The sequence below is a fragment of the Pelodiscus sinensis genome, chromosome 4, assembly GCF_052426305.1.
Source record: "Pelodiscus sinensis isolate ZL-2025 chromosome 4, ASM5242630v1, whole genome shotgun sequence".
NCBI classification, from domain to species: domain Eukaryota; kingdom Metazoa; phylum Chordata; order Testudines; family Trionychidae; genus Pelodiscus; species Pelodiscus sinensis.
The window spans coordinates 60,187,081-60,203,842 of NC_143055.1; the positions used below are offsets into that span (position 1 = coordinate 60,187,081).

Here is a 16,762-nt window from a genome sequence, read left to right on the forward strand (position 1 = left end):
GCAGCGGACAGCCCAGACGCGCCGCGGCTGTCCCGCTGCCGGCGTGCTCCGCGGCTTTGCTCCGCTTTGCTCCCTGGTTTGCTGGTCTCCAGCAGACCAGGGGGACGCCTGTGGTAGAGCAGCTGGGGCGCCGCTGGTTGGTCCTGCAGCGCCGCTCTGGGCGCTACTGGACCAACCCGGCAGCACCCGAGCTGCTCTGCCCCAGGTGTCCTGATTCAGCCGCTGCTGGTCAGTTTCAGCAGCAGCTGAATCAGGACGCCTGGGGCAGAGCAGATGGGGTGCTGGTGGATTGGTCCAGTAGCGCTGAGGACCGGCGCTACTGGAGCAACCCAGCAGCACCCCAGCTGCTCTGTCCCAGGCGTCCCCAAGTCAGCCGCTGCTGAAACTGACCAGCGCTGACTACAGGAAGCCCGAGGCAGAGTTGCTCTGCCCCGGGCTTCCTGGAATCAGCCGCTGATCAGTTTCAGCAGCAGCTGACTTGGGGATGCCTGGGGTTCATAAGTTGAATCTGTATGTAAGTTGGAACTGGAGTCCAGATTCAGCCTGTTGAAACTGATCAGAGGCTGATTCCAGGAAGCCTGGGGCAGAGCAACTCTGCCTCGGGCTTCCTGTAGTCAGCCGCTGGTCAGTTCTGACTTACATACAGATTCAACTTAAGAACAAACCTACAGTCCCTATATTGTACATAACCCGGGGACTGCCTGTATATTTGAATCATCATCTTTGCATTCTCCTGTCAAGTGGAGTCAGCGGCTTTTGTACGTTGTCTCCCGGCAATCTTGTCAAGTTCATCTGCTCTACCTGTGCAGAGCAACTTGCAGGATCAGGGCTGTATATTATTCAGTTACTTGAAGTAATTACAAAATAATATAGAAAAATCTTAAATTTACAGAGCATGTTTCATTCTGAGGGATCCTAAAGTACTATATAAACGTCATGCTATTCTTTCAAGGGAAAAGCATGCTTGTGAAAGCTTATCTAATGAAAGCTTACTTACTGTGGTGTAAATATTTTATAGATGAAAATTTGGGATGCCTATACAGTAAACTTCCGATAATCCAGCACCTTTAGGACCCAGGGGGTGCCAGATTATCAGATTTGCCGGACTATTGGAAGGCGGGGGCTATGAAGGGTGTGGAGGGGATGCCACTGCAGACCCCTCCTAGCCCCCCCCTTCTGATAGTCCGGCTCTGCCCCAGGCATCCCTGATTCAGCCACTGCTGGTCAGTTTCAGCAGCAGCTGAATTGGGGACACCTGCAGCAGAGCAGCTGGAGTGCTGCCGAGTTGGTCCGGTAGCGTCAACTCTTGGTGCGGTGAGACCAACCCAGCAGCCCCCCCGCTGCTCTGCCCCAGGTGTCCCCAATTCAGCCGCTGCTGAAACTGATCAGTGGCTAACTCCAGGAACCCCGGGGCAGAGCAACTCTGCCCTGGGCTTCCTGGAGTCAGCCGCTGGTCAGTTTCAGCAGTGGCTGAATTGGGGACAGCTGGAGTGCTGCTGAGTTGGTCCTGCAGCCCCGAGGGGCAGTGCTATGGGACCAACCCGACAGCGCCCCAGCTGCTCTGCCCCCGGCTTCCCCTATTCAGCCGCTGGTCAGTTTTAGCAGCGGCTGAATCAGGGAAGCTGGGGGCAGAGCAGCTCCAATGGTCCGGCTGCCCGGAGCACCTCCGGGTTCCTGATGGTGCCGGACCATCAGGAGTGCCAGACCGTGAGATGCCGGACCATCGGAGTTTTACTGTATTATGGCTCACTTTGCAATTCCTGAGTCCGAGATCCTCCCAAATTAGATTTTTTTTTAAATTAATACTTCACTGGCATTTTATGCCAAATGTTACTGACAACTTACTTTTGAAATGCTTGACAAAGTATTATTGGGATTTACCTCCTTAGATGGACAAAGATCTTTTAGTGTACAGCAAGAGGCAAAATTCTAAAAAATTTTAGAGACTTTTTGAAAACCCTCAAATAGCACTTCCATAGGTTGCATTGCCTTGAATTTTAAGACTTGATACATCTATCTTCCATGTCCAGAACCCAGAGCACTACAAATTCAAAAGGCAGAATGATAGTAGGAAGGAATCTACCTTGTCATTTCACTGTCTTTACTCTCGAGATTCAGGAGTGATTTTCAAGCGCTGCTGTTTCACTTACTTATAGGTGATCACACATATCAACAAGAAAAGATGGCGTTTGTTGGAAGTTAGAGAAGAACTAATTCGGTAAGTTTCCATTTCTTGAAATATACAGTGATTTACATTGATTGATTGAAAGCATACAATAACCACCTGTCAGTGGAAAATGAGGAGTCCTGTTAGTGTTCTGAAAATCTAAGAAATCTTTTTTGTTGAAATAGTAGGTGAAACATTTAAGACCTGCACCATCTAAGCATATGTATTCCTATCTATTTGCAAAAGATAAAGTTAATCCCTCCATCAACACAAGAGTTGTGGAACTGCCTAATAAACAGGGAGAGAGGCATTTTTGCAAGCCTTCTCTAACTAGTCTAAATTCTTGGGATAATGTCTTCCAGAGAGGCTGCATGTTCAATAAGAAATATACCAGCTACATGACTAGAGATGAGATAATGATCAGCTAGGTTAAGACTATTTAACATTAATAGTAGTTCTTGATCGCAAATGTGATCACTGGCTTCCTGTCAGTTATTGTATTATTGACAAGATTAAAGAGATACTTAAACAGTATGCACACTTTAAAGGACCTTATTCCTATCTAGTTACCAAGCATTTATCCTAATAGAGAAAAATAACAGGCTGTTGCACTATGTACACTTTACACTTTTATGACACTTCCCTCCCCATTAAGTTATGTTCAGTAGAAACGGTACATTTAAAGTATCAGAGGGGTAGCCGTGTTAGTCTGAATCTGCAAAAGTGACGAGGAGTCCTGTGGCACCTTATAGACTAACTGAAGTGTAGGAGCATAAGCTTTCGTGGGCAGAGACCCACTTCGTCACATGCATCTGACGAAGTGGGTCTTTGCCCACGAAAGCTTATGCTGGTACATTTAAAGTAACTCATGAAAGAAAAATATTTACAACACAATCCTTAAGCACTGATGTTTTTAAGGACTGGACCACAACTGAAGCAACTACAAAGGGAATATGCTGAGCTACAAGAGAGAGAATCTTCTCTGAGGAATACAACCCAGTTCCTAACTGATTTAAAGGAGGTGCAGCAACATTATTTAAATTACAGAAAAGACAACCCAAAAGAAAAAGTAGTAGTAAGTATATATTGACACACTGATGTTGCACAATCTAATTCAAGTTTTGTCTCTTGAGGACAGTGGTGGGCAACCTTCAGCCCCTTGGGATTCTGTGTGTGGCCCATGAGATATTGTTTACCATTTCCCACATAGAGGGTTGCCAGATTCCACTGGTCTCCATCCACATAAGTATTTTCCTACTGGTATTACTAAAGTGACATGCACGTAAAGCAAGGGTCTGTGAAGTGAGGTGCATTTTGACTGCACATAAGCTTACCTGAGAGGGGCAATGCAAGGGCATGCTGCCTAGCGACTTTCGTATCAGCAGCCAATAGAAGCAGCCGGAGGTGGTGTTTGAGAGTGCATGGGGCTATGAAGCTTGCCCACCCCTCCCCCCCATCTCTCATATGCCCAGACCCCCAACCTCTATCTCTCTCCTCTGCCCTCCCCCCCCCCCCGCCCCACACACACACTGCCAAGACTCTATACCTCCAGCCTGCTCCTGCACACCCTGGCATGCCCCTACCATCCCCCTAATTTTTGGCCTCCCTGTAAACCCTATGGGGGTGGGCCCTCAATCTATTAACCCCAGACCCCAAAAGTGTTAATCTGGCCTGTGGGAAGCCCTGAACCTTGGTCTTCCCTTCCTTGGCGTCCTCCCCCTCCCCCCCCCCCAAATGGGGCTGGAACATGAGGGAAGTGAGGTGTCTCAGTTGAGGACTTTTTTGCCCCTTGAGTGACATCCCCCTCCCCAACTGATTTTCACTCTGGAATAGTGGCCTCTGACCTAAAAAAGTTCTTCACCATGGCCATAAAAAGACAACATTGAAACCTTTTGTTTGACATACATTTATATTTTACTTTATCATGTTAGTTTGCCAAACTTCATTTTAAACCGCTTATCTGTTTATTTTGACTAATATTTCATTTCTTACCCATTATATACATCCCTTTGTTATTTATATTAGGCTACTGGAGCTGTAATTTAGTATTTAAGATATTTAGGAATATTAAGGGTTTTAAGGTATTTAGAGATAAGTAAATGCATTTTCTCATCATGGGTGGTTGGGCTGGTGATACACGGAAAGGATTTACATTGAGCAGAGTTGGTAGTGGATCAAAAAGTTTGAGAACCACTGATGAGGTCAAACTCTGGTGCCCAGGAGCTTCTCTACATACAAGAATGGCAGTGTATTTTGCAACCCTCTTTAATGCTCAAGTGTCTATTCAGCAGCTTAGCACTGATAGCAAGCTACTTAAACTACATATTTGAGAAAAGGAGGAGATATCCACAGGTGTCATCTCTCCTAGGGTACTGCTGACCTTCTGGTCCTCTACTTCAGGAAATATGATCTGCTTATCCTTAGCATAGCCAAACTTCAAATGTTCTGTTTAACTCAAGTTAGAGACATATCAAATCGTAATCCACTCTTTCAAATATGAAAAATAAATGGAGCACTTTCAAACAAACCGTTACTTTATCCTAAGGGTTAAAAGTAATGCTTTGTAATTTTTCTTCCCAATAACAGTACGGAACTTCCAGCATTCCTGCTCTTCTAGTGGAATCGCAACAAATTCTAAGAGCTGAAAATCATTTTCAAAATATCAGCTTACAATTGCAAGAAGTTCTGAAGTTGCAGAAGAAGCAGCCAGAGAAATTTTAAATGCTTTATACAATATGCCTTCTTATAGACTACTACTTGCAGCCAAGTACAGGTAACATCTTAAGTACATGGCTACACTTAACTGAAGCAAGCTCCTACTTATGGTAGGATAAATTATACATGGTTATGGTATTCCTACTCCATTTAGATATCGGTAGCTTGTGTTTTCACTCTTAACTTTTGGTATAACAAACAGCAACTATTTAAATATCCTATACATATTTAATAAAACAAACATTGTGATTAAATTGTTTGACTTAATCTTTCATCTCTAGTGAAGTTAAAATGTTTCTAAAGATTTATTAAAGTGTGAAGGAAGGTGTTGGTTTTTCCACTTTGATGTAGTTTGAGGTGAACATTTCTGTGCTTCCTCAACATGTCTCAGCAGTATAACAAACTATTAATGTAAGTGAAAAAAATTAATAAGCTTTTATTACCCGAGTAATCACTCAAGCAGCCTAAAATGACAATAAACATTAGATATTTTCTTTAGGATGAGTAAACAGGTTTTTCTGCTAAATAGTTAGAATTGCAACTGATAAAGTAGCCCACAGGGGTGGGCAATAATTTTTTGCTGGAGCCACTTAGAAAATTTTTGAAGTAGCCCCAGGCTGCACAGGAAGGGACAGGGCTGATATATTTCCAGCTTCCCCCCCCCCCCAAACAATGATTGGTCTGGGGGTGAGGGAGTGCCTTTGCCCCCACCCCAAGTTTCCCCAAGGTGCCCATGCCCCTGATGTCGGAGGAGACTTCCCTCACTCCCCTGACCCTAGGGGCGGGAGATCATGCAAAGCCTCCTCAGTTCTTCCTCCTGCTTGAAAGCACCACATGCTCCTGGCAGGGTGGGGGCAGAGCAGAGAAGGCTTCATGTGCTCCCCCAGACCCTAATTGGCTGGGGGGGGGGGAGCAGCAGGGCCTCCACAGGTGGGATCCACCCCGAAGTAGCATAAAGATAGGTTTGTCACAGGCAATTTACAAAGAGACACAATGCCATAATATGGATATTTCTAAAACTAGTGTGACTTTTAAAAAAACTGCTTAACAAGTCATACAGAATTAGTGAAAGACAGACATAGCCAAATCCACACTTTAGCTACCTCTACGTAGGCCTGCCTCTTGTAAAATGACTAAAAGTATAGTACAGTCTCTGCCAAAATCCTAAACATTTTGGCATATGAGAAGCAATATGTTTTAACTATGCTTCCAGCCCTCTGAGTTTTACCTGAATTGTTGACCATGAAGGTTTTTTTTTTTTAATTTAGTACTCCTAATACATACAAGAGTGATAACCCTTGAACCTGTCTCTAGCTTTAGAACATGCACAATACAGGTAACACAACTAGAGTAAGTTGATTACATGGATCTTCTAGGAGCCACCATAGAGAAGATAGTTCAGTTTTTCATAGATTTTCAATCTTTGGCCTCTGCAAAAAGAGAGGGAGACTGATGCTATGTTATATTGCTGAGGGTAATTAATGATGGTTCTACTAAGCTATAATTTAAACAAATAAGAGATTGTCCCATTTAGCCAAACTTCATTAGTATATAAACCTAATATACAAAACCACCACTAATGGCAAGTTTACTGTGCATTTTCATGTGAATAGAGACCGATGGTATGGTTCTATCACTTTCTTTTGGCAGTGTAAACTTCAGACATAGTACATTTTATAAAGCTAAAATTTAACTCCATTGTGTTTTAATGAATCTAAACAGCTGACTTTATTTTGTGCTTTACCATACACTTCCTGTTTCCTTAAAACCTCTACAAGCAGCTCATCAGGTATTTCTTCCAGGTCACAGTTCTGCTTGGTCATACTGCCTGCAGCTTCTGCAAGTTCAGCGTCTTCAGTAGCTTCCAAAAAAGAGGCATCATCAATCACATTATCCCAGTCTATATTTAAACAGAATTGGTCAAGAGACTCCTTATTTTCTTGACATGTCCTTGACGCTGTGCTTTCTGAGAAATCTGTAAGATTAGGTGACTTTGCTTTTTCTTCTATATTTCCACAGTCATCCATAAAAAGTATATATTCTTCCTTTAAAAAAATCAACATGTAAGTGTTCATTACTTCTGGGGAGGGAAAGAATTTATTATTAATTACACAATGAGAGCAGTCAGGCCAAGGCTAAGCACTTTGAAAATGTCACCATCTTTAATGAACACTGTAGGTCAGCTGACAAGGCAAATTAAGTGTTTTTGGATTGTGGGTAATTTACCACACAGCTAAACACTGATCTTATAAAAGTTAGTTTCAATAGGGTCAAAATGTAGTTTCTAAAAGCACTACTGAGTTTGCAATAACTGCATCCATAGGAAGATACTACATTATGAATGTGCTGTTGCAAAAAGAAAAAAATTAGATTGGGTGCCCCCTTTCAATAATCTAATCTTTTCCAAGCAGAACTAGGAAACTGCTAACAAGGTAGATTAAAGTTTGTCAGTAATGTCTCTAAATCAATAGTTCTCAACTTGTTAACCCAGAGAGCTGCATATGCTACTCATAGTGGTACTGTGAGCTGCAGCTGTGCTGAATGGTTTGCAAGAGGCATATGGGCTGAGAACCACTGCTTTAAATAGTGGCAATTCACTTAATTTTTACTGCAAGTTTATGACATCCCATATGAATCAAAACAAAGTTTGGTTGAGAATGGTAATGTCAGCTATTGAAAAGCTATTATATTAGGCTATGTCTACATTTGCGGCTTCTTGCGCGAGTAACATGCAAATGAGGCTAAGCGTGGAATATCGCCGAGCTTCATTTGCATACCTAATGAGCCACCATTTTTTTCAGAAGAGACTCTTGCGCAAGAAGGAGCATCTACACTGCCCCTCCTTGCGCAAGAAAGCCCTCTTGTGCAATGCTGTTACACCTATTACTTGACAGGAAGAATGGCATTACGCAAGAGGGTTTTTCTTGTGCAAGAAGAGGCAGTGTAGACAGCTCCTTCTTGTGCAAGAGCCTCTTCTGAAAAAAATGGTGGCTCATTAGGTATGCAAATGAGGCTCAGTGATATTCCACGCTTAGCCTCATTTGCATATTACTCGCGCAAGAAGCTGCAAGTGTAGACATAGATCAGAGTTGGTTACTTGGCTGATAGTCTTATCTACAAAGGTTGAATATTTACATTAAACAATTCTGAATGCTTTACTGTACTATGAAAGGACTTTTCTAAATGAAGATAAATTTTTAAAGTCAATGACTCATTTAATTGCTATTAAGTATGAATCACTTGTTTCAGAATACTAAATCACTAATGCAAAAAGCAGGATTGACATTCTTAAAACACATATTAATTATGCTACATCATATTGTGTGCTGCAAATGATCTTTGAAGTCTCATTTGTATTTGCCTAATCATCGAAAAAATAGAAAACTACTTTGTTGAGGATTCAAAGAATACATTTAAAGGTGGCATTTCTGTATTGGTCAGTTAGTGTATATATCACCAGAGAATTTAAGAGATCTTATGCTAGACCCTAAGGAAGAGATTTGTTTTAGGCATATTGACCAATATCTCACCTAAACTGTAACTAGCCTGTGTACCGCTTCCCTTGGCGAGAGGAGTAATAGCAGGAGAAGAAATATTTGGGGCCCAAGTATGTAGTCATTACATCCGATTACCATTGTCATCCATGGAACTACTGACAAAGAAGGACTACACAATCAATCAGGCCCTTTAGTATAGGCAAGACACTTAAAGCGCTACCGGAGAGGGCAGTTTGAAGTTACTGTTAAGCCTTCTCTCTTTTTTGCAGGGGATGGGGGAAAGGAATACAAAAAAAATGCATACCTCTTTGAAAAGAAAAGGGAGGCATATCTCAGGGGGTAATGGAATACCTAAACAAAATATAAATACAATGTGTATGATTTAAGTTAATGTTTCTGAAACAGTTAAGTGTTTTGTTGAAAACATACTCACTCTCTGATTTGAAGTTTTTGGCTCTGCAGACCGGGTCATAACATTTTTGATAGTAAACTTCTTTTTTTAGCTCTACGACAATCCTTAAAATAGAGATGCATGGGTTGACTAGCACTTAAACATTTACACCCTAGCTAATGCTGTTCTTACGTGGCTAAGGTTAACTGGGGGGGGGGGGGCTGCTCCAGCCCTGCTGGGTGTCCGCTACAGGCAAGGGCTGTGCCGGTGTCTGGAGCAGCCTCTGTTTGTAGCAGAAGTCCCCCACTCTCCCCAAGGACTAACCAGTTAAACAATATTTTACATCCCTAACATTAGCTGCATTATACACATAGGGCCCAGATTTCACCCAGAGTGTGAAGACCATGTTCTTTTTCTAAATAGTCTTTGTATATGCACTCTGACCCATTCACAATTGAAATTACATATAATATGCAGTGCAAAGAAAGGAGGGAATACTGTAACATTTATATATTAAATGTACAGGTTTTTGGTATGTTGTTCTAAAGCCTAGATATTGAAAGTGAGGTACAGGTTGAATCTTTCTAGTCCCAGTCCCTTGGGACCTGATTGATTCTGAACCAGAGAATTTTCCAAATGATGGGAAGTCGATATTGTCGAGCAGTAATACCAACACTTCCATTGCTTACTGAGCTGTTAAAGGACTTTCAGGGGTAAAGTAGAGCAAAAGAACAGTAAGAGCAAAACTGGTGGCTATAAACAAACTTTATGGGATCATAGGAAACATGACCGCACATGTGAAAAGTGAACATCCAGCTAACTAAAATAATTCTAGATGACGGATGTGTTTGGACTAGAGAGTTCTGGGCTAGAGAAGTTCAACTTGTACTATTCTCTTCAAGTGGCATTGATATCTTATTTTTCATCTTTGTTCAGAATTAAACTCTTTTAAGGTAGTTATAAAATGTGAATTAAAACCCTCTCTTGCAGTGAATATAGCTAAAACACTTTTACAAATTCTGGTACTTAACACAACCATATAACCTGGATTTGCAGTGTGGGACAAATCACGTTTTGTGGTGAGATACTACTATACCATTTTAGCTGCAGCTGAATAGACTATTGTTTAATAGCATGAATTGTACAATCTCTAATAGTCATTCTTTTAAAAACATTTGAATTTAGAAATAGGATCCATTTTGAAATTTTTTTAAAAGCATGCATTTGGTTATTCTCACAGGGTATGTCTACACTACAGCATTATATTGAAATACCTTATTTCAAAATAACGCATCTACACACAAAATGCATTTCAAAATAGTGTTTTGCTATTTCAGAATAGCGTGTCCACACTGAGTGGATGCTGAATCTCATTTAAGGCCGGCCAGAACCAGGTCCGGCTTGGCATCAAGTCAGGAGTTACTTTGTGTGGCTGCTGCCTGAGGCTATCTGAGGCCTGTGCTTAAAGGGACCCCCTGGACAGCCGGTTCTCAGCTTTCCCTGCTTGCTTGCCTACCTCGATGAGGAACAGCAAAGCATTTTGTCTCTGCGTGCTCTGTCCCTCACTCGGGACACCACAGCACTCTGTAACACGGAGCCAGAGCTGCCCCTGGGCACTCTGGTGCGTCTCGTGGCTGCACTTTCTGCAGCCGGGAGGTCCACTGGGGGCTGTCAGTATCCAGGAGGCCCTGTGAGATAACTTCCACCCAGAGGAACACTAACAGCCTCCCTGGTCTGCCCCACTGGGGGCTTGTGCCTCATTCCTCCCACTTACCTCTCTCTAACCCCCCTTCCTGATGTTAAATAAAATGCATGTTTTTCCATGAACACAAACTCTCTTTATTTAACAAAACTGGGGGAAGGGGGGAGGGATGAAACTCTAGTGAGATGGGGAGAAGAGAGAAGGGGAAAGGGGAGGGGGAAACCTGGGAGGAGGGAGGAAGCAAGAGGAAGAAGGGGGAGGGGAAGCTCAGGGTTGGGGGTCTCACCGGACCAACTTGATTTTCATGCAAGTCTGCTCCTGGGTTCACATGTGGCCTTTGGTGGCCATGCTAGCAGCTATCCTGCCATAGACGGCGCCGTTCCTCTGTCTAGTGCGGAGATCATGGATGTTGGGGGAATCCCCGCAAACCCGAATAAGTTCCATGATCTCCACCCTGGACCAGGAAGGCATCCTGCCTTCTCTGGGCCCTGGCAGGCTCCTGGGAGCTGGCAGACTGCTCCTGGGGAGCGGTGGAGGGCTGGTTGCCAGTGGTTTGCTGGTTCATGTTTTGGGGCCACTGGGTATGGGCCAGTGACTACTGCCTGTAGCCAGAGTCAACTCCTTTAAGGGCTCCGGGGAGGGAGAGGAGTGTTCTTGGTTGAAGCTGGAGTGGCCACCTGGGAAGGCTGGAGGCCCCCTATTTCAATATAAGTGGCTACATGGCACTTATTTCGAAATAGCTATTTTGAATTTGGCGTTATTCCTCCTGGAATGAGGTTTACCAAATTCAAAATAAGCGCTCCACTATTTCAATTTACTTTCGAAATAGTGGTTTGGCTGTGTAGAAGCTAGTAAAGTAATTTCGAAATAACGGCTGTGTAGACATACCTACAGTCAAGAAGACACTAGCAATTGCTAGTCAATTTTACTCTGAATAGTAATTTACATTTAGAATGTGTAACCTAAAAAATTGTCTCATCAATATTCAGTTTTCTAAATAAGATTAAACATTTTGAGTGAAATCCTGACTCCAGGAGATCATTACCTCCCCACTATTCTCAGCCACTGGAACTAACTCCATAAACAGGTATAAATGTATGCTCAGTTAAAGAGTAAAGTGAAAATATTTCTATTTCCAGTGAATAGCACCCAGTAAGAGGAGGGACCCTTGAATAGGTGCTGTAAAGAATACACTCTCTTACCTGAACAGTTTTCTGTTCAAGCATTTCTGGATATTATAATTACATACTGTAGAGAATGCTACATACTTAAAGAACATACATTATGTTGTTACTTTTGTGGGCTCTTCCAATATTTTTACACCAGCGATATCTGGATATGTCATAAACAAGAAGTTCTTCCAAGGAAAAATAATTCCATCGTCGTATCCCTGGAAAATTAAGTACCTTTTTTAAAGCAATTGTGTAATAGCTTGGAAATGGATGTCTGACTTTTTAAAAAAAAGGGGGGGGGAGAAGGGTTGTTCCTTACCTCCATGATGATCATCTTTATTAACTAAGGAAAGGACAAAACAATCAATTTCTGGATAAGGTGAATATGGATATCCTCCTATGGTATCTGTTTAATAATGCACAAATTACTGTTACAGATTATGCAAACTCCTAAGTGTACTTGAATCTCACTAACCATGAAAGATCTACTCTTGGTCTCATTAGCCTCAATAAAGCAGGGCCTACTGTCTATCTGGTATACATATTCAAAAGCATTTTTCGTTACACAGTAAGTTGCCCTTTTTCAGGAAATCAAGAGCTAGATCTCTATTTTGGAAATGGCAGGTAGCAATTTGCACATGCTCATATGGTTTAGAGAAGACTTGTCAGTGCTTACTATTCCTGTGAACAAGAAAACTGCACTGTGGACTGACCCTTGTACTGAATACTAGTTTCTACTACAAACGGCTCTATTGATGGAGTATGGGGGCATAAAATAAGAATTAGATCAGTGTGTCCCAATTTTATTTGGCCATGGAACCCTTTTCAGAATTTCAAGGAATCCCTAGGCTTGTCAAGGAGGGGGAAAAAAAAAAAAAAAATGGAGAACCCACCAATGCAGGAAAATCATATTCCTTCCCCAAGACCCCACCCCTTTGAGGCCCCATCCTCTCTGTTCCCCTCCTCTCCATCACTTGCTATCCCTAGCCCTTATACACTCTCACTGGGTTGAAACAGGAGGTGCGGGCTCTGGGGTGGGAATGAGGATTTGGGTGTGGGAAGGGGTGAGAAGTGCAAGACTTCATTTTTAAATAAAATACAGGCAGTCCCCGAGTTACGCGGATCCGACTTATGTCGGATCCGCAGTTACAAACGGGGCTTTTCTCGCCCCGGAGGACGGGAGCGGCGGGACGCCCAGATGCACCACGGTCCGCCGCCCCCGTCCTCCGGGGCGAGAAAAGCTGCTCCCCGTCTCCCTGGTCTGCAGGGAGACGGGGAGCAAAGCCTTGGAGCACGCCCGCAGCGGGACAGCCCAGGCGTGCTTGGGCTGTCCCGCTGCGGGCGTGCTCCAAGGCTTTGCTCCCCCTCTCCCTGGTCTGAGATGGGGAGCAAAGCCTCGGAGCACGCCAGCAGTGGGACAGCCGCGGCGCGCCTGGACTGTCCCGCTGCCCGCGTGCTCTGCAGCTTTGCTCCGTGTCTCCCAGGTCAGCAGACCAGGGAGACGGAGCAAAGCCATGAAGGACTTGGGCGGTCCCACCACCCCCGTCTCCCTGGTCTGCTGGGGGAGGGGGCTGCAGCTAGTGCCCCCTCCCCAGCAGACCAGGCTTTTCTTGCCTACCCCTGGGGTAGAGCAGCTGGAGGCTGCCGGGTTGGTCCCGCAGCGCCGCTCCGGACCAACCCGGCAGCACCCCAGCTGCTCTGCCCCAGGCGTCCTGATTCAGCCGCTGCTGGTCAGTTTCAGCCGAGGAGCCGTGCTACTGGAGCAACCCAGCAGCACCCCAGCTGCTCTGCCCCAGGCGTCCCCAAGTCAGCCGCTGCTGAAACTGACCAGCGGCTGACTACAGGAAGCCCGAGGCAGAGTTGCTCTGCCCCAGGCTTCCTGTAATCAGCCGCTGATCAGTTTCAGCAGCAGCTGACTTGGGGACACCTGGGTTTCTTAAGTTGAATCTGTATGCAAGTCAGAACTGGTGTCCAGATTCAGCTGCGGTTGAAACTGATCAGTTTCAGCAGCGGCTGACGCCAGTTCCAACTTATATACAGATTCAACTTAAGAACAAACCTACAGTCCTTATCTTGTACGTAACCCGGGGACTGCCTGTATGTCAAACTCAAAAGGTTTTAGAATTGTCTTTATTTATGAGAGGGGCGGGGAACCTGGGTGGCAGGATGCTGGGGTCAGGGACATAGTCCTGCTGGGTGCTAGGGTGGATGGCAGGCTGCTGGGGCTGGGGAACAGGATGGTGCTGGGTGTTGCGGTGGGTGGCAGGATGCTGGAGCCAAGGACAGGGTGGTGCTGGGTGCTAGGATGGATGGCAGGAGGCTGGGGATGGGGTGCTTCTGGGTGCTGGGGTGGGTGGTGGGGGGACAGGGTCCTGGGGTGGGTGGCAGGGTGCTGCTGGAGACAGTGCTGGTAAGGGACAGGGTACTCTGGGCTGGGGGGGAGGGGACGGTCTGAGCAGGGGACAGGGCAGCTGGGACCAGTACCTGGCAATCCTGCAACACGTCCGGATTCCAGGAAGTGTGCAACTACACTTCCCCTTCCTAAACATCTGGCACGTGCACTGCCTGAACAGCAAGGGCTGTTGCACTCCAGCAACTTACTTCCGTGATGCCGTCCTGCGATCGGGAGGGTGTGGGGAGTCCCAGGGCAGAGTGCGCTGCCTGCACAGTTGGAGCTGCGCAAATCCGAGTCTCCTGGCGCCCCGCCCCCACACCGTGCAGAAAGGCTGTGGAACTAAGTTACCGGGTGCCACAGCCCCAGCTGTTCAGGCAGCACACACCGGCTCCTTTGGGGAGAGGGAAGTGCTTCCCTCCCTGCTGTGGGTCACGTGGGGTCACCCCTGTCCAGCACCCCCCTAGTGTGCCGGCTGGGAGCAACTGTTCCCCTCTGTCCCCGCTTCGCTATGCCTCTGCATTGCCAGGGCGGAAGGGGAACCAAGTGTGCTGCTTCTTTAAGCTGGTTAGCTGGCTCTCAGAGGAGGTGGGGGAGTGCTGGCTCCTTGCGGAACCCCTACTTTCGCTTTGCTGGACCCCAATTGGGAAACACTGCATTAGACTCTTATCCTTACAAATTTCAGATTTACTCTACATCCTAAATGTAAAACACCCTAGTTATTTTTCCATATACCTTACTCTGGAAGGATCTATAGATCAGAGAAAGAGAGATATGAGTAACTAGTTTGGCAGTGTCTGTGGGAAATGAAGGGGATACTCCGTTGCAGGACTCAGCTAAATGGAAATTGCCTAAATAAGCTGCAGCAGTTAATTTCCACTGATGTATAAGAACAACAGCCCAACAAGAATGCAGTTTATCAGCTGTACAGTTTGATATATATAATCCATAATTACATTAGGTGAACTGTAATAATACATATAGCAAGTTGACTCAAACACTTAAGATTCTGAACAGAAGAAATTACATATTTGAATTATGTCATTATGAATTACCTGATGTGATACTGGTAACTCTGTCTGGATTTTTAGACATGATTTTCTTCCCTTCTGGGATGTCACAGGTTAGGGCTCTTTCAATTTCTGAGAACCTGGTGGAGAGAAATAAATCATAATTCTCAGACTTCTGGACATACTATACTTCCTTTTCCCATTCCTATGGGTCCCTATCTTCCTTGTTGAGACAAAGGATTCATTTTGACTTAGTCCAGCAGAGGGCAGTTTCCTCTTTCCACAGAAGAGAGGAGATCTACCTTACCAAATCCAAAATCTGCTGCACCACTTCTAGCCCTATTTGCTATGTCTGTCACTCTTGAAGAAAAATATTGTTTATTTTGGATGACTTTTATAAGTCTTGCATTTTATCCTTTTAGAGTTAGAATCATCATTTGCTAAGTTTTTTCTTTGCCACATTTCTGGCATAGATCCAAATTCTATAGATAATTTTTCCTTACTCAAAAAAGACTCAATTGAAGTCTCTCTTAATATGGGGATTTTAGGCATCAATTCAACAAGTTATTTAAGAACATGCTTAACTATCTGTTGAATTCAGGTCCAATGACAACCAAAGATTTATAGGAAGTCTGAATGTAATATGCATCTTTAAGAAGATATTTAGGGAAAAATACAATCAAACATCCATAAAAAATGCAGCTGCACTGTGGCTTAATCCTGTGAGGTGCTGAGCACTGAAATTCATTAGCAATTCTGGTTGCGTTGAATCTCCCGAAAAAAGCATTCAGTAAAGTGCAGGACCTTAGATTCTAGCCTCTTTTGATAAAATAGTGTGTTGCATGTGTTTGTGCAGCACAACGGAAAACTGCTGGTGCTCACTAAAGTTTATTCACAGAATAGTTTTTACTTTCTTCTGTATTTAGAATGAATATCTAGATTGGAGTTATTCCCTCAAACGGAGTTCAGGGGGGTAGTTTTATATTTTGTTCCATTTGAGAGTTCTGTGAAATTTACAATGGTAGAAATGTAGTACTTCTCAACTGAATAACCTTATTAACAACTCAAATTCTTCAGTTCAAACAAAAATAAAAACATACAGAATCCCCAAAACATAACCTCTCTCCCTTTATACAGACACAGAGTGCTGTTCAGAAACAAATGGCACAAGTTCTCTAGATTTATTGTATATTTGAAGCTAGGTGCATATTGGATTTCTCACAAACTTTTGCTTCAAGGAATAACCATCCTAAAATTTTACCTGCTGAAATCAATTGCTGAACTTTTCTAGAATAGAACTAATCAATGTCAATGGGATGCCATCCTCACCCCTCAATAGTAGTGGTTGCTCCTTTGGCGATTATAAACATTACTGAAGTCTACATTTTAAAGTATTTAAGTACCACTGTAATTAAATTCTTACCTAACATTGCAGACCAAGGAAGAAAGGAAATATTGCTCCTCAATAGAAGTGTTCTTTTTGGGTTTAGGAATAAATTTGTTATCTTCCGCTATATTCAAAATTGCATGCTTTCCTGCTTTTGATGATTTATACAGCCGGAAATTTCTATTCCTTGTATAAACGCCTAGAAAGAGGAGAGAGAGAGAGAGAGGTTTCATAATATATTTACAGTTGGCTAGGTTCTTTCATATGTATTGTTTATACACAATATTTGGCAGTATGAGAAAAAAGCATTTAAAGGTATAAAACACAAA

At 43.9% G+C, this 16,762-nt stretch overlaps 2 protein-coding genes across 6 annotated transcripts in view; one reads left to right on the plus strand and one right to left on the minus strand.

The window, feature by feature from the left end:
- The window catches only part of CENPU (centromere protein U), a 31,636-nt gene extending 26,483 nt beyond the window's left edge, over positions 1-5,153 (plus strand). For both annotated transcript variants that reach the window (XM_075930297.2, XM_075930296.2), the window contains 3 exons: positions 2,157-2,218; positions 3,086-3,242; positions 4,754-5,153. In XM_075930297.2, coding sequence (XP_075786412.2) covers positions 2,157-2,218; positions 3,086-3,242; positions 4,754-4,888 — 354 coding nt within the window. In that variant the 3' untranslated portion in view covers positions 4,889-5,153. The remainder of the gene's footprint in view (positions 1-2,156; positions 2,219-3,085; positions 3,243-4,753) is intronic.
- Positions 5,154-5,294: 141 nt separating this feature from the next.
- PRIMPOL (primase and DNA directed polymerase) overlaps positions 5,295-16,762 on the minus strand; it is a 53,035-nt gene continuing 41,567 nt past the window's right edge. For all 4 annotated transcript variants that reach the window (XM_075930292.2, XM_075930293.2, XM_075930294.2 and 1 more), the window contains 7 exons: positions 16,470-16,632; positions 15,092-15,186; positions 11,964-12,050; positions 11,754-11,862; positions 8,813-8,895; positions 8,684-8,730; positions 5,295-6,927 (listed from right to left, as the gene is read on the minus strand). In XM_075930292.2, coding sequence (XP_075786407.2) covers positions 6,565-6,927; positions 8,684-8,730; positions 8,813-8,895; positions 11,754-11,862; positions 11,964-12,050; positions 15,092-15,186; positions 16,470-16,632 — 947 coding nt within the window. In that variant the 3' untranslated portion in view covers positions 5,295-6,564. The remainder of the gene's footprint in view (positions 6,928-8,683; positions 8,731-8,812; positions 8,896-11,753; positions 11,863-11,963; positions 12,051-15,091; positions 15,187-16,469; positions 16,633-16,762) is intronic.